This window comes from Pristiophorus japonicus, chromosome 2 (genome assembly GCF_044704955.1).
Source record: "Pristiophorus japonicus isolate sPriJap1 chromosome 2, sPriJap1.hap1, whole genome shotgun sequence".
NCBI lineage: Eukaryota > Metazoa > Chordata > Chondrichthyes > Pristiophoridae > Pristiophorus > Pristiophorus japonicus.
In genome coordinates, this window is record NC_091978.1 from 242376474 (window position 1) to 242394091 (window position 17618).

Genomic DNA, 17618 nt, shown 5'->3' on the forward strand with positions numbered 1-17618 from the left:
TTAACTCCAGTTCGCACGAAACGAAGAACTTACACAAAAGAACTGATTCCTGTAATCGGCAGTGCTACTGTAAAGGTCTCCTACGATGGAGTGGTGCACAAGCTACCACTCTGGGTGGTACCGGGCAATGGTCCCACGCTGCTCGGCAGGAGCTGGCTGGGAAAGATACGCTGGAACTGGGACGATGTCCGAGCGCTATTGCCCGATGACAACACTTCATGTGCCCAAGTCTTAAACAAATTTCCTTCGCTGTTCGAACCAGGCATCGGGAAGTTCCAAGGAGCAAAAGTGCAGATTTACCTAATTCCGGGGGCTCAACCCATCCATCACAAGGGGAGAGCAGTACCATACATGATGAGAGAAAGGGTAGAGATCGAGCTAGACCTCGCTTTTACAAAGGCATTTTCTTGACTTTTTTTTTAATGAGAGGGCATAATTTCACTGATTGAATTCAACGAGTGGGCCAGTCCTATCGTCCCAGTCCTCAAGGGAGACAGCACCGTCAGAATCTGTGGCGATTACAAAGTAACTATCAATCATTTCTCCCTGCAGGACCAATACCCACTACCAAAGGCCGACAACCTCTTTGCAACGCTGGTGGGAGGAAAGACGTTCACGAAGCTGGATCTGACTTCAGCCGACATGATGCAGAAACTGGAGAAGTCATCGAAGGATCTCACCTGCATCAACACGCACAAAGGTGTTTTTGTTTATAACAGATGCCCGTTTGGAATCTGATCAGCGGCGGCGATATTCCAAAGAAACATGGAAAGCTTACTGAAGTTGGTCCCGCACACCGTGCTCTTCCAGGACGACATCTTGATCACAGGTCGGAGCACAGTTGAGCATCTGCAGCACCTGGAGGAGGTTCTTAGTCGACTCAACCGTGTGGGGCTCAGGTTAAAATGCACGAAGCACACGCAACTGCGGTCATTTCTGGGACTCCTGAACTACTTTGTTAACGTCTTACTGGATCTTAGCACACTGTTAGAACCACTGCATGTCTTACTATGAAAAGGGGACGAATGGGTTTGGCGCAAAAGTCAAGAAAATGCCTCTGTAAAAGCGAGAAAATTGTAATGCTCAAACAAATTGCTTGTGTTGTATGATCCATGTAAGCATTTGGTACTAGCATGTGATGCGTCATCATATGGCGTCGGGTATGTATTGCAACAAGCTAATGATTTTGAGAAACTGCAATCGGTTGCTTATGCATCCAGGAGTCTGTATAAGGCTGAGAGAGCCTACAGCATGATTGAGAAAGAAGCGTTAGCGTGTGTCTATGGGGTAAAGAAAATGCATCAATACCTCTCAGTAGGCTGCCATTGCTCACCGAAATGGCGCAGCCCGCAGATCTCGCCATGGTTATGGAAGCATTTGAGAGTGAGCAATCACCCGTCACTGCCAAGCAGATCAAAACCTTTATTGGCCCCAAGTTTCCACATGATTTGCTCCTGATTTTTCGGAGCAACTGGTGGAGAACGGAGTATCTTAGAAATCGCAATTGTCCACATTTAAGTTTTCTGCAGTTCTAGTCATTTAGAACAGTTTCACTTTTGAACAGAATTTGTTTTTCAAAAGGGGGCGTGTCCGGCCACTGATGCCTGATTTGAAAGTTTCCACAGTGAAAACGTACTCCAAACTAACTGAGAATGGAGCAAGTAAAGATTTTTGTAGGCCTGAAAAAACCTTGTCTACACATTAAAAAATCAGGCGCAGGTTACAAATTAGGCATCCGGAACGAGGTGGGGGGGGGGGGGGCGGGAAGGGAAGTCATTACATTCCACAATAAATACTTCGTTATACTTATACAAATATTATACAAATAATTCCAACCTGAATAAAAATTTATAAGCAAAGAAAAGATTAAATAAACCATGTTCCTACCTGTGTGAAAGTGCTTCAGGCAGGGAGAAGACTGCAGGAAGCCTCAGAAGTTGAGGCAGCCGTTTCCCGACGGGAAACAGCTGCCTCAACTTCTGAGGCTTCCTGCAGCCGTCTCACTGCTGCAAGAAGCCTCAGTGCTGATCATGGAAGGGCAATGTGGTTTTATTAAAAAATTTTAAAAATTGAACAGCTACAAAGAATTACAAAAATGGCCGAGTGCCAATGTTTCCTTCACACTGCGCGTGCGCGAACGCTCCAACGCGCACGTGCAGGGTTGCCGGCACGAAAAAAACTAATTTAAATGGTACCCGCCCCCTCCTACTTACAAAATCGGCGCGAGTGGTAGGCTCCGCCCCCTGGGCGCCGCGCCAAGCTGACATCGAGCTGCGAAGCGCTCGAGAATAGCGCGTTTTTTTTCAGGCACCGTTTTCGGCGTGAAAAACGGGCGCCCAGCTCGGAGGGGCGCCTGTTTTGCCGCGTGTGGAAACTTGGGGCCATTATCCCTAGTCAAAAGCTGTGTGCTTCACAGGAGCTGGTCCAGTGTCCCAATGGAAATGCAGGAAGAGATAAAGCCGTTCCAGTGGCGCAAAGGTGAAAGGTCTATACAAGCAGACTCCCTTCTGTGGGGCAGTCGAGTAGTGGTCCCCAAGAAGGGCAGAGACACCTTCATCAATGACCTCCACAGTACCCACCCAGGCATCGTAATAATGAAAGCAATAGCCAGATCCCACGTGTGGTGGCCCGGTATCGATGTGGACCTAGAGTCCTGCATGCACAGATGTCATACAGTTAAACAATGTACCCAGGGAGGCGCCGCTAAGTTTATGGTCTTGGCCCTCCAAACCGTGGTCTAGGGTACACGTCGACAATGCAGGCCCGTTCTTGAGTAAAATGTTCCTTGTAGTTGTCGACACGTATTCCAAGTGGATTGAATGTGAGATAATGCTGGCTAGCACGTCCGCTGCCACTACTGAAAGCCTGCCATGTTTGCCACTCACAGCTTACCCGATGTCTTGGTGAGCAACAACGGGCCATATTTTACCAGTGCTGAGTTCAAAGAATTCATGACCTGTAATGGGATCAAACATGTCACATCTGCCCTGTTTAAATCAGCGCCCAATGCTCATGCAGAGAGAGCAGTGTAAACCATCAAGCAAGGCTTGAAGAGGGTAACTTAAGGCTCACTGCAGACTCGCCTATCCTGAGTCCTGCTTAGCTACCGCACGAGACCCCACTCACTCACTGGGATTCCACCCGCTGAACTGCTCATGAAAAGAACACTTAAGACAACGCTCTCGTTAATTCACGCTGATCTACATGAACAGGTAGCGAGCAGGCGGCTTCAACAAATTGCATACCGTGATAGCGCAAATGTGTCACGCGAGATTGAAATCAATGATCCTGTATTTGTATTGAATTATGGACAAGGTCCCATGTGGCTTCCCGGCACTGTCGTGGCTAAAGAGGGGAGTAGGGTGTTTTGGGTCAAACTTTCAAATGGACTCATTTACCAGAAACACTTGGACCAAATCAAACTCAGATTTACGGACTATCCTGAGCAACCCACCTTGGACCCTACCTTTTTTGATCCCCCAACATACACACCAGTGGCAACCGGCACCACGGTTGACCACGAAGCAGAACCCATCATCTACAGCAGCCCAGCAGGACCCAACATACCAGGCAGCCCAGCAAGGCCAGCTGCACAGCAGCCCAGCGAGGGCCCAACAAATGATTCAACAACACTAGCTTTCACACCGAGACGATCAACCAGGGCAAGAAGGCCCCAGATCGACTCACATTGTTAATAGTTACACTATTGACTTTGCGGGGGAGTGTTGTTATATATGTAAACTTATATTTACTCTGTACAGCCACCAGACGGCTTATCTCCTGGAGTCCCAAGGGATCCCATAATCTCTTGGGAGCACAGGTATTTAAGGAGGCCTCACAGGTTGGAGGGGCACTCTGGAGACTTGCAATAAAAGATTACGGTCACACTTTGAGCTCACAATGTTCAGTCTGACTCTTTCTCCATACATAACACTGCCATTTTTACCGCCCACAAAAAAATACGGCGTGAAAACTGAAGTCTTACCTGCTCGGACCCATGATGCACCCAGCACTAATGACGCCATTTTGAAAAACAGAAGTTCAGTGCATAAAAGGATTTTGAGAGAAGGCTGCATTTTACAAAGTGAGTTTTATGTGAGTTCATAGTTCATATTTCAGGCTATTTGAGCACATTGGAGGACATTTTGAGGACATTGAAAAGAAGACAATAATATCTCTGCCAATAGAGCTGGAAGGCTTATTCAAGACTATTATGAGTTTAATGAAATAGCTCGCAGATGTATGGGAGGAGGCCTTATCCCCCACGAGTTTATAAAGAACAGCGCTCATACCTGCAGCTGTCTGAGGCACAATGTGTTCGAAGACTGCGTTTTCGAAAAGAGGTGGTCACAGAGATATGTCAGCTCATAAAGGCAGACCTATAACCTACCAGCGGGAACAGGACTGCACTACCCGTCGAGGTGAAAGTGACTGTGATACTTGCCTTCTATGTCTTCGGCTTCTTTCAGGCATCAGCAGGAGACATATGCTGCATCTCACAGTTCGCTACACAACTTCTTTGACGGACAAGTTGCGTATAGCCACACGAGATTGAGCAATAACATGACTACTGCATTGTACGCTCACAGGATGGACTTTATAAAGTTCCCAATGAGCAGGGAGGTACAGAGTGAGAGGGCTGTGGGTTTTGCATGAATTGCTGACTTCCCCAAGGTTCAGGGTGCCATTGACTGTCCGCACATCGCCCTGTGAGTAACTTTAGAGGAGCCAGAGGTTTACCGAAACCGAAAGGGATTCCACTCCCTGAATGTACAGATCGCCTGCGACCATACGCAGCGCGTCATGGCAGTCAATGCCCAGTTTCCAGGGAGCATCCATGATGCTTTCATCTTGTGTGAAATCACTCTCTCTGACCTGTTTGAGCATCAGCCACAAGGCCAGAACTGAATGCTTGGGGACAAAGGTTACGGCCTCGCCACCTGGCTCATGACCTCCCTCCGGAACCCTCAGACAGAAGCCGAGCATCGCTACAATAACAGCCATATAGCCACACGCAATATCGTCGAAAAGACATTTGGAGTGCTTAAGCAGCACTTCCAATGCCTGGACCACTCTAGAGGCAGCCTGCAATACTCCCCTCAGCAGGTCGCTGGGCTCGTCGTGGTGTGCTGCATGAGGGGACAGGAATTGCCACTGGGGACTGCAGGACCACCTGAAGAGGTCGAGGTGCCTGGCACCCATGCCACCACCACGACAGGGGAGGCCTCGTGGAGGTATCGCTACTGCAAAAGTCTTGCGTCAACAGCTCATAAATCAATGCTTTGCTTGAACAGTGAAAGGCATGTTTCACTTTTGCCTGCCCACTCTATTCCACCATTTTGACTTTTACCCCTCTTCCACAAATGAGACACTGTACAAGAATGGTTAAGGTAAACAAAAGATTTTATAAAACATTGTTACATTTTTGAAACATTTTTATATTGTTGAAACTTGGTAAACTTTAATTTTGAAACTTAAATACATTTTTTGCTTGAAACAATTTGTAAACATTTTATAAAATAACCAAAAGAAACAAGAGCAAAACAAATGCAACTCCCCCCGCCCAAGCACCGAACTTCTATTTAACCGCGGCTAGCTTTTCCCCCCCTGATCTTAACCCACCCCCCTACCTTCGTCTTGCTCTTACCCTTCCGCTGTGGGCACCAAGACAGTGTGCAGCAAGGCTTCTGTTGGGGGAGAGACAATTGAGACGCCATTGGACCCCCTGGAGAAGCTCGGGGTAAGGAAGGCTCGGCTTCTGAGTTGGAAGGCTCTTGTTTGGCCTTTCCACTCACAGGTGCTGTCGGTCTGGGTGGTATGACACTGGGAGCTGCTGTGCCAAAGGTCAAGACCATCAATTGCTGCAAGGCATTGACAGCCTCAGTGTTCTCCCGGATCGCAGCAGCAATCTACGACATGTCCGCAGAGTGCGTGGTGATGTTGCCAGAAATGTCACCCAGGGCCTGGAGGAGCTCTCGACCGAGTTCGATGCTCTCCCTTGACAGTCCCACAATGTCCAGGTGTGTGTCTGCCTGTCTTTCAGCGGACCGGCTTTGCCAACCCACCTTCCGCAGAGACAGCATACAGGGTTCTACCCTGGGTGTGCGTTGCTGTCCACCACTTGGACCCACTGCTTTGGAGGCGGAGAAACCTGTAAAAGTGGCTTCCTTCGAGGAACTTATGGCTGCAGCTAAAACACTTGCTGACTGCATTGCCCTCAGCACCCCCTCCACCCTCAGCACCCCTTTCACCACCATGAACAACACCCGCCCCCCCCCCCCCCCAGCAACAGCGTGAGGATGTTGTTCCTCCCATGGAGGGTCCTCAGCGCCCCTCATCTTCGTCTTCGACCCACACATGATGGGCTGAGGTGGAGGCTTGCATTGGAGGATGTGGAGCCGCAGGCTTATTTGAAGGACCATCGCTACTGCATTATATGTCGTCGAGAGGCACTGTATCACATTGCCCGAACCCGAGTCCACAGACACTGCATGACATGACCCCAATCCAGCCCGGGGGTTTTGCAGGACTTACCCTCCGTTCCGAGCATGGGGTCAGCACCCGCATGGGTAGTTGATCTCCCGTGGGCACAGATTAAGCCTGCCACGCGTTCCTCCAAGTCTGCCAAAGGATGTGTATTGGGTGGACCACCACCTGTCCGTCGCTGCTCGCGCTGATTGTGTGACAACTTTTCCTGGAAAAAGGACAATAGGAATGGTTACCAGAGTGCCATTCTGCTTTTGTGGCACACACAGATAGCCATCAAAGCACTTATACCATAATGTGTGCAATTAATACAACTGTTTGTTTAATAGCCCTGGTAATTCCAAGTGGTTCATGACGAAGACATTGACGTGCAGAAACATCTTTTAAGATGTCAAAAAGCACTCTTAATGTGTAATGATCATTCATGGCAAATAAGGTGCAGCACTAAGCCTACCTACAGCAACATGTGTCAGATTTACAATTTAAGTAATCAACGAGTGCATGAATAAAAATATTACTCTCACCACCCTGCAATGGTCATTCCAACATTGCTGATAGTCTCTAGGAATATCATCCGCTGAGGATACCTCCTCAGCAACAGCGTTCCAAAATCTTCTTACAACGGGTGGGAGGGCGGTTTTACCTCGACCCCCCCTGTTAAACTCCCCCATCTATTCTCTATGGCTGTAATAAGAGCCTCATTGGCATCAAAGCTAAATTTTCGGGCCCTCTGCCTGCTGTGATCAACGTGCTGCATGTTGTCTGTGTCTGAAACACGTGTGATTGAGAATTGGGAGTTGGGAGTACTGCGCATGCGTGGTGTGCACCCTGACACCTGACCAGAATCGCGGGGGGGAAAAAAATCGGGAAAAAATATTAGGCGGGAAAAAAATATTTGCGCATGCGCAGAAGGTCCGTTTTTTTCGGATCGCTGAATTCGGCTCCGGCGCACAAATCCCATCGTGCAAGACCGGATTTTACCGCTACTGCCGGTCACCATTTGGTGAACTTTTCAGCCTTCCATTCCAGCGGTAAAAAAAATCTCAATCCTCAAATACCGCTATTTTCCGAATTTCTAGCCCCAGATCTTAATGCTGAAGATATTCTGATAGCAATTCCTGCTCGCGCCTGTGGTGGGTAAAAGTGACATTTTTCCCAGTGCGGGCTTGTGACATGGCAAGTCAGCAGAGCTGGAAAGGATAGCTTCACCCAGCAGAACTCCTGCTGTGCACCCACAGTTTTAATGGATTCTTAGATGTGTCATTAGACTGGAAATCTCAAGAAGCAGAGCATCTGGGGAAAATACTGACTGTAAAAATCTGGCTTTTCTGACTAGGTCCTTGGTTAGAGCAGAAGCGGACTCAAAAAATACAGGGGAATTAAAGTAAAGGAAAATACAGTTTATGAAACTTTATGCTACCATCAAAGTTAAAAGTTTTATTTTCAACTATTTACTGACACCTTATAGGTATATCCTGCTAAATTAGTGTCATATTTTAGGTCTAGTATTGAATGAGCAATCAATTTGTCTCAAATCTATTATCTATAGCAAAATAAAATTGGAGCATGTAACGTTGGTGTGAGGAGAAAATACTGCAGTTTGTGAAAAAGCACTTCTGGTGGCATATCTTTGTAAATTAGAAATTGCCTTCGTTTCAGGAGGAAATTATATTTTAGTTACAAATATTTATGAGCAAAATAGAAATTGCCATTGTATTTCTGGCATCTTTTAGCCCTATGGATATTCTGGGTCCTGCCAGACTCTGGCTGAAGATTCGCATCTGTAATGGTGGGCCTCAGGAGGAGGCCACATCACTTCCTGCATCCCAGCATTAGTATATATTCAGCATTGTTTCATGTACATGCTACAGACTACAAAAATGGTCAATTATTAAGGGGATGGTGATGTAAATACTGTGGGCAAATTAAATATAATAATGCATAATAAGCCAATTTCAGAGTTGTGCGCTATCAACAAGTGCTGTTGCATGTTCGTGGAGGGCCATTTGAATTGAGTGCCGCATACCTTTTATCTTTCAGACACATACTGGAGAGAAGGAGAAGATTTGTCCATATTGCGGACAGAAATTTGCCAGCAATGGAACCTTGCGTGTGCACATTCGAAGTCACACAGGTACATATTGAGCATTATTGGGCAGATGCATTCAGCTTTGTTGCTCTTTTTCAGAGAATGTGGGCACAGTATGCTGCTGCTTTGATAAGCTGCACTATAAAATGTGGGGCCATAAGCTTACAGCAAGTAGCAAACAACCAACCTTGTATTTCCAACCTTATGGGGAAGTGGCAAGTCGAAACCAGATGCTTCTTCTTAGCAGTGACGGGGAATCAGGCTGATCTGAATCGGCTGCTATCAGTTGGGTGACAAATCCTATTGCCAGCATCCTGGTAACAGTAAGCACGTTTGACCAATATGTTAAAACAGTTAAGAACAAAAACTTACAGAATTCGTGTAAGCGCACGTGTGAGTGTATAGTAGAAAATAAATCTGCAGAAGTGTGTGGGATAATAAGACCCAAAAGTGAGAATAAGTTTTCTTAATTTAATTTGGGGGGAAAAATGATCTTGAATATTTCTTAGATGCAGTACTTAATTTAATCAGTAAATTCAGGATTACTGCTTTGCTTTGATTTGATCAAATTGAAAATGAAATATCGGAGGGGTTTACTAACCTAGCACTAAGGACCCAGTTTATTTCGCTACAGTTGTGTGTATCACTTCCAATGCTCAGCACTCCAGTGTGTCTCTTTAAAAAACAATGGGCTGAATTTTCCAGGGTAGTAGCGGGCGTGTTCGGTGGCGGGTCAGGTGGAGAAGTTTTTTTTTGACAGCGGGTTGGGAAACTGCTGTCATCCCGCTCGCATGCGCATTTCCCACAGCCGCATCTGTCATCTGGAGCCAACCTGATCGGCAGTGGCGGGGGACCCAATTGAGATCATTATGAGGTATTTTACAGGCACTTAAGAGCCTTTTCCCCTACTTTTTTAATTTCCCTGCATGGCCAAGGGATTCACACAGCTCGGGAACCACGTCTATCAATCGAAGGCATGAGTTCCGTGGCCATTGCTCCAGCTGATTACTTGACAGCATGAAAATCAAACCAAATAAAAACATGTTGATTACATCAGCTAACAGATTGATGGAGATTCTGCTCTACTTGAAAAGCTACTGGTAAATGTTCATTCAGAAATTCCTGAAGGGATGTAAATGGTGAGAGAAATATCTTTTTCACTGGCCATTCTTGGCTGTTGCCTTTCAACTCAAATAGTAGCTGCAGTGAATTGATCTGCACTATAAAAAATGACATATACCATTTAAATAAATGTTTGTGTTGTTTCTGGACAGGTTTTTCGCACAGTATACTGTGATTGTACAGTTATACATTAAATAAAGTAATCAACTGTAACACTTTCATTCTCATCATTCATGAAACTGGTTCCATTTGCTTTCAGTCCCTGAATATTAATTTAATTTTTCAGTCTGAGACTTTAGGGTGAATTTCGGCAGAGAGTCTCTCACTTGTCCATTGTTAACTTCAATGGAAGAGCTTCAGAAATCCCAGAAGCACTTTGTAAGACACCACTTACACAGTTTGTCAAGGATTCCGCAGCTCTTCCACAGAACTTGCATAAGATTGTAAATCCACACCTTTACAATTACATTTAAAATCGGCTTAATTTTATGTCTTACCTATACACATATCTTTTATTTGTACCAATTATTGATACAAAAGTCGATAGATTTGTGACTAAAGCATCAATCAATCTCACTTAATGTACTTTTAAAATTATGTTCTTGATCATATTTGTAGATGGAGTCATATTATTTAATGATATTTAAATATTTTCTTGTCAATTATATCTTACTTTTATTATATTGTACAGTAAAAATTCAACACTATGTTAGATTAAACTTAAAAATTTAATGTGGCCATGGTCCCTTTAAGAATCCTGGCTTAAAACGCATCACGAATGACGTCACAAACCAGCTCCATCTAATTGGGCCAGGTAACGCTCTGGGCGGGCTTAATATGCCCCATTAAGGTAAATTCATTTTCTACAGCGGAATGGAGTCAGCGGCGGGATTGTGGCCGCACCGGACTCACTAAGGTAAGGAAAATTCCGGCCAATGTGTTTTTCTGCATACTCGGGTAGATCACTTGAATAAAAGCTTTACAGAAACAAAGGTCCTAATAACGCGAAGATGGGGAGGGTGCAGTAGCATGGGGAAAACCCGGCATGATCGGAGACGGGAGGCCCTGCTGATCTTAACGGCAGGGCCTTATTTAAATAATCTGCTACAAACTCAGGCCCAACAGCCGGCCAGATCGACTGCACACAAGTGACAGGGGCCACAGTCGGGAATCTGTGGGGATGGTCCCTGGCAGTTAGTGGGGGGGAAAGCATGGAGCCACGATCGGGAGTGGGTGAGCGTTTCAGAGATCGGGTGTGCAATCAGGAAAGGAGGGAGGCTGCGAGCATAATCTGGAGGAAGGGGAGACGCTAAGAGGTCGGGGCCGGGATCGGTGTTGAGGGAAGGCTGAGAGATCAGGATCTGGGGAGGAAGGCGGGGCTGAGTGTTTGGAGCCATGATCTGGTAGAGGCGAGGGGGAGCTGAGAGTTTTGGTGCTAGGGTGAGGCTGAAGGAGAGGCTGAGAGGCCGAGCTGCGAAAGGGAGGGGTGTGGGTGTAGCCCGGTGCAAGGCTTCCTTGTGAGGCCTAGAGGAGCACTCCTGTCCCTCCTGGCTGTTAGATCTTGGATAAGGAGTCAGACTAGTTACTGCAAGCTCAAAGTAAGTGTGACCGTAGTCCTTTATTACAGATCTCAGTGCCGCTCCAGCTTGTGAGGCCTCCTTTTTTCAGGTGCTCCCAAGGGATTGTGGGATTCCTTGGGACTCCAGGGGATAAGCCCTCTGGTGGTTAGACATGGTAATTACAGGTTTACATACATGACAACACTCTCCACCCCCCTCCCCCTCCAAGTCAATAGTGTAACTATTTACAATGTGAGTTGATCTGGGGCCTTCCTTTCCCTGGTTGATCGTCACGGTGCAAATGCTGGTGTTGGTGAGTCGTTTATTGGGTCTTCGCTGGGCTGCTGCACAGCTGGCCTTACTGGACTTCTGGGGGTGGTGAGTCTTGCTGGGCTGCTGCACGTGATGGGTTCTGCTTCGTGGTCAACCACTGGGTCAGTTGCCACTTGTGTGTGTGTTGGAGGGTCGAAAGAGGTAGAGTCTATTGTGGGTTGTTCTGGATAGTCTGTAAATCTGAGTTTGGTTTGGTCCAAGTGTTTTCTGCAGGTGAGTCCATTTGCGAGTTTGACCACAAACACCCTACTTCCCTCTTTGGCCAAAACAGTGCCAGCAATCCACTTGGGACCTTGTCCATAGTTCAACACACACAGGATCATTTACTTCAATTTCGCGTGACACATTTGCGCGATCATGATATGTATTCTGTTGAAGCCGCCTGCTCTCTACCTGTTCTTGTAGATCAGGGTAGACTAACGAGATCCTTGTCTTAAGTGCCCTTTTCATGAGCAGTTCAGCGGGAGGGAACCCAGTGAGTGAGTGGGGTCTTGTGCGGTAACGAAGCAGGATTCGGGATAAGCGAGTCTGCAGTGAGCCTTCAGTTACCCTTTTCAAGCTCTGGTTGATTGTTTGAACTGCTCGTTCTGCCTGACCATTGGACGCTGGCTTAAACGGGGCACACGTGACATGTTTGACCCCATTGCGAGTCATGAATTCCTTGAATTCGGCACTGGTAAAGCACAGCCCATTGTCACTTACAAGGACATCATGCAGACCATGCGTGGCAAACATGGCCCGTAGGCTTTCAATGGTGGCAGCGGACGTGCTTGCCGACATTATCACACATTCAATCCACTTGGAGTACGCATCTACAACCACTAAAAACATTTTTTCCAAGAATGGGCCTGCATAGTCGACATGAATCCTGGACCACGGTTTGAAGGGCCAAGACCATAAACTTAGTGGCGCTTCTCTGGGTGCATTGCTTAACTGGGAACATGTATTACATTTGTGCACACAGGACTCTAAGTCTGCATTGATACCAGGCCACGACACGTGGGATCTAGCTATCGCTTTCATCATTACAATGTCTGGATGGGTACTGTGGAGATCACTAATGAAAGTGTCCCTGCCTTTTTTTAGCACAACTACCCGATTACCCCATAGGAGGCAGTCTGCCTGTTTAGACATTTCATCTTTGCATCGCTGATACAGCTTTATTTCTTCCTGCATCTCTAACGGGACACGAGACCAACTCCCGTGGAACACACAGTTTTTTTATGAAGGACAGTAAGGGGTCCTGGCTCGTCCAAGTTCTAATCTGTCGGGTGATAACAGGTGATTGCTCACTCTCGAATGCTTCCATTACCATAACTAAATCTTCAGGCTGTGCCATCTCCACCCTGGTGGTGGGCAATGGTAGCCTACTGAGAGCATCGACACAGTTTTCTGTGCCTGGCCTGTGGCGCATGGACAACGTGAGCGCCCATCTCTGATGTGGGCCGATGCATTCGTATTTATCCCCTTATTTTCAGAAAAGAGGGATATAAGCGGTTTCCAATTCAAATTTGAGCCCGAACAGATTTGATGCATTTTCTTTACCACGTAAACACACGCTAACGCTTCTTTTTCGATCATACTGTAGGCCCTCTCGGCCTTAGACAGACATCTGGATGCATAAGCGACTGGTTGCAATTTCTTAAATTCATTAGCTTGTTGCAATACACACCTGACCCCGTACGACGACGCATCATATGCTAGTACCAAACGTTTACATGGATCGTACAACACAAGCAATTTGTTTGAACATAACAGTTTCCTAGCTTTCTCAAAGGCACTTTCTTGACTTTTACCCCATACCCATTCATCTCCCTTACGCAGTAAAGGGTGCAGGGGTTCTAATAATGTGCCATGTCCGGGAAGAAGTTACCAAAATAGTTCAGGAGTCCTAGAAACGAACGCAGCTCCGTCACGTTCTGTGGACTTGGTGCATTTTTGATTGCCTCCGTCTTCGAATCGGTGGGCCTGATGCCATCCGCTGCGATTCATCTCCCCAGGAACTCCACTTCAGGCGCCAGGAAAATGCACTTCGAGCGTTTTAGCCTGAGCCCCACACGATTAAGCCGACTAAAAACCTCCTCCAGGTTCTGCAGGTGCTCGACAGTGTCCCGACCTGTAACCAAGATGTCGTCCTGGAAGACCACGGTGCACGGGACCGACTTCAGCAAGCTTTCCATGTACCTCTCGAATATCGCCGCGGTCGATTGAATCCCAAACGGGCACCTATTGTAAATGAAGAGACCTTTGTGCGTGTTGATGCAGGTGAGGCCCTTCGATGATTCCTCCAGCTCCTGCGTCATGTAGGCCGAGGTCAAGTCCAGCTTCGTGAACGTTTTCCCTCCCACCAACATCGCAAATAGGTCATCTGCTTTTGGTAGCGGGTATTGATCCTGCAGTGAGAAACGATTGATAGTTACTTTGTAATCACCACAGATTCTGATGGTGCTGTCTCCCTTGAGGACTGGAACAATCGGACTGCCCAACTTATTGAATTCAATCGGCAAAATGATGCCCTCTCGTTGCAGCCTGTCCAGCTCAATCTCCACCCTCTCTCATCATGTAAGGTACCGCTCTCGCCTTGAGATGGATGGGTCGCGCCCCCGGAATCAAATGGATCTGCACTTTTGCTCCTTGGAACTTCCTGAAGCTTGGTTCGAACAGCGAGAGGAACTTGCTTTGGACCTGAGCACATGAGATGTCGTCGATGGACGAAAGCGCTCGGACGTCGTCCCAGTTCCAGGGTATCTTTCCCAGCCAGCTCCTGCCGAACAGCATGGGGCCATCGCCCGGTACCACCCAGAGTGGTAAATCGTGCACAGCTCCATCGTAGGAGACTTTTACGGTAGCCCTGCCAAATACAGGAATCAGTTCCTTTCTAAGTTTGGTACAAATGGGAGTCAGGACTGGCCTTAAAGCCTTGTTGCACCACAACTTATCGAAAGTCTTTTTACTCATTATGGACTGGCTTGCGCCTGTGTCCAGCTCCATGGACACCAGGAGTCCATTTAATTCAATCTTCAGCATTATTGGGGGACACTTTGTGGTAAATGTGTGCACTCCAGATACCTCTGCCTCCTCGGTCTGAGGCTCTGGTTCATCATGATCCAGCGTGGATCTGTCCTCCTCTGCAACATGGTGGTTTGCAGGATTAGCAGGGTTTGCAGCTCGCCTGCATATTCGTTGGAGGTGTCCCATTGTTCCATAGCCCATGCAAACGTATCCTTTGAAGCGGCATGAATGGAATTGATGATCACCTCCGCAACGCCAACAAGGTATTAATTGCCTTGTATTCACCACCCTTGATGGCGGACTCTGAGTCATCTGCAGACGTGCAGCTACAGGCGTGTAAGTCCTGCCATGTACATTTTGATTTGAATACAACGTTACTTTGTTCACAGTACTTGCAGCATCACTAGCGTACTGGGAAATTTGTTTGGTGTTGTCACTGGTAGAGATAAACGCCTGGGCTATCACTATGGCTTTACTCAAGGTTGGGGTCTCTACAGTCAAAAGTTTACGAAGTTTTACTTCATGGCCAGTGCCAAGTACAGAGAGGTCCCTGAGCATATGCTCCAAATGTCCTTCAAATTCGCAATGTCCTGAAAGGCGCCTTAGCTCGGCGACGTAGCTCGCCACTTCCTGGCCTTCAGACCTTTTGTACGTGTAGAACTGATCGATACCTCGCCATCAGAACGCTTTCCTTCGGGTTTAGATGCTCCCGGACCAATGTGCACAACTCATCGTACGACTTGTCTGTGTGTTTTGCTGGAGCGAGCAGGATTTTCATGAGGCCATACGTTGGTGCCCTGCCTCCTTTGTTTGGCAGCGTTCCCTTCTTCTTCCAGCTCGTTGGCCACGAAGTATTAGTCAAGTCGCTCCACGAAGGCTTCCCAATCACCTGCCTCCGAAAATGTTTCCAGGATGCCCACAGCTCTCTGCATTATTGTGTTGAACTTTGTCATCTGTATTTGGATAAGGAGTCAGACTAGATACTGCAAGCTCAAAGTAAGTGTGACCTTTTACCTTTATTACAGATCTCAGAGTGTCTCTCCAGCCTGTGAAGCCTCCTTATACACAGGTGCTCCCAAGGGATTGTGGGATCCCTTGGGACTCCAGGGGATAAGCCCTCTGGTGGTTAGACATGGTAATTACAGGTTTACATCTATAACTCTGGCCATCAAGAAAATCTGACAGATGAATTTAATACTTACCTTCTGGGCATCTTCTGGCCCAGAATCTCAGGCCTCAGGCTTCACCTGACAGGAAAACCAACACTCCCCGCCCTGCTCGGGTGTCAGGTTGAAATTGCATCGGACCTGATCTGCATATTTAAAACAGGAGCCCCTTCCTTTCTGCTCGCCTGCTCAAAAGAGCAGATTAATATGGGGACATAGCAGGAAGGAAGCTTCAATCTGATCTGCTCTTTCTACCTCTTTTAGATTCTAGTGCTAGGAACCATGTAATTCAGTCCCACAAACACTTCTGAAGTGTAATTTCTGATTTTCTCAGTCACAAAAATGACCAATCCCCAAAATAAGGATAGAATTGCTATGATAGTTTTATAATCCTCTGTCTAGCACCATTTCCCAGCATCAGATCCTGTTGCTTCTGGTTCCCACTTTTCCCGTGTGGTTCAAGGCCCTCGTCAATACACATCTTCTGTGGCTTCGCTCACTGACTTTTGTTCTTGGACTTTCCTACCACCTCCCAGCCCTCAACTTTGCTCTTGGTATGTTGCTGAGGCAGAAGCTGGTGGTAAAGTGCAGCCTTCTTCCAGTTTTCATATCGATGGAAGTCCCAGTGCTAACATCATAACAAAAATGGCAGTAGTATTACTTTGTTTCAGTAAAATCTACTTTATAACATGCACTTGGGCCTGGAGGTGATGGGAATATTACAAAAAGGATTAATATTATAATTATTTATGTGACAATAGGAAACAGGGTACTTTTGAGAGATGTCATGTTAGACTGGGAGGAAATGTTCAATGGAGTCCCACAAGGGTCATTGCATGGACTCCTATTATTTCTATCCTACATAAACGATTTCGATACAAAAATTACATTTCTTGACAACTCAAAAATACGAAAAATATTGTTGATAGAGGATCCAGCAGAAAATTTGCAAAAGCATTTTGTTGAGGTATGCAATTTGGCTGATACATGCTGAATTAAATTCAACATGATAAATGTTACTCTGTATTACATAGAGACCAAAAAAAATGTAGCACATTAATATTGAGTGAATGAATTTGAATTAGTACATGGTAAGCTAAATGTTTCTCTCATTGCACTTGGCCATAAAGGATCATCTGAATTTAGTGTAAAGAGGAAAGTTAGGCCATAATAGAGCTTGCACAATTTTTCATCCAATGAACTGTACGCACGCAATTTTCCATTGTACTATCACCTCAGGTTATCCAATACGCTTATAAAAGAAAGAAAGACTTGCATTTATAGAGAACCTTTCACGACCACCGAACGTTCCAAAGCACTTTACAGCCAATAAAGTACTTTTTGGAATGTAGTCACTGTTGTAATGTAGGAAATGCGGCACGCAAGCTTCCACAAAGCACTGTGAAAATGACCAGATAATCTGTTTTTGTTATGTTGATTGAGGAATAAATATTGCCCAAGATACTGGGGATAACTTCCCTGCTCCTCTTCGAATAGTCCCGTGGGATCTTTTACATCCACCTGAGAGAGCAGGCAGGGCCTCGGTTTAACATCTCATCCGAAAGGCAGCACCTCTGACAGTGCAGCACTCCCTCAGTACTGCACTGGAGTGTCAGCCTAGATTTTTGTGCTCAAGTGTCGAGAGTAGGACTTGAATCCACAACCTCTGACTCAGAAGCGAGTGTGGTACCAACTGAGCCACCGGTGACACTGCCATGGAATGAGAAATGGGAGTAATCAGTAGACATACCACTTTCAATGCCTGCACAATAGGGGTAAGTTTGTGACCGTGCCTGGCCAGCAGCATGCACCAGACATTAGGTAGATTTTATAATGCGCTGCTCTTGGTGC

At 46.6% G+C, this 17618-nt stretch overlaps 1 protein-coding gene across 5 annotated transcripts in view; it reads left to right on the plus strand.

The window, feature by feature from the left end:
- Positions 1-17618, plus strand: part of prdm5 (PR domain containing 5) — a 479054-nt gene that overhangs the window by 316130 nt on the left and 145306 nt on the right. For all 5 annotated transcript variants that reach the window (XM_070863981.1, XM_070863995.1, XM_070863973.1 and 2 more), the window contains one exon: positions 8527-8620. In XM_070863981.1, coding sequence (XP_070720082.1) covers positions 8527-8620 — 94 coding nt within the window. The remainder of the gene's footprint in view (positions 1-8526; positions 8621-17618) is intronic.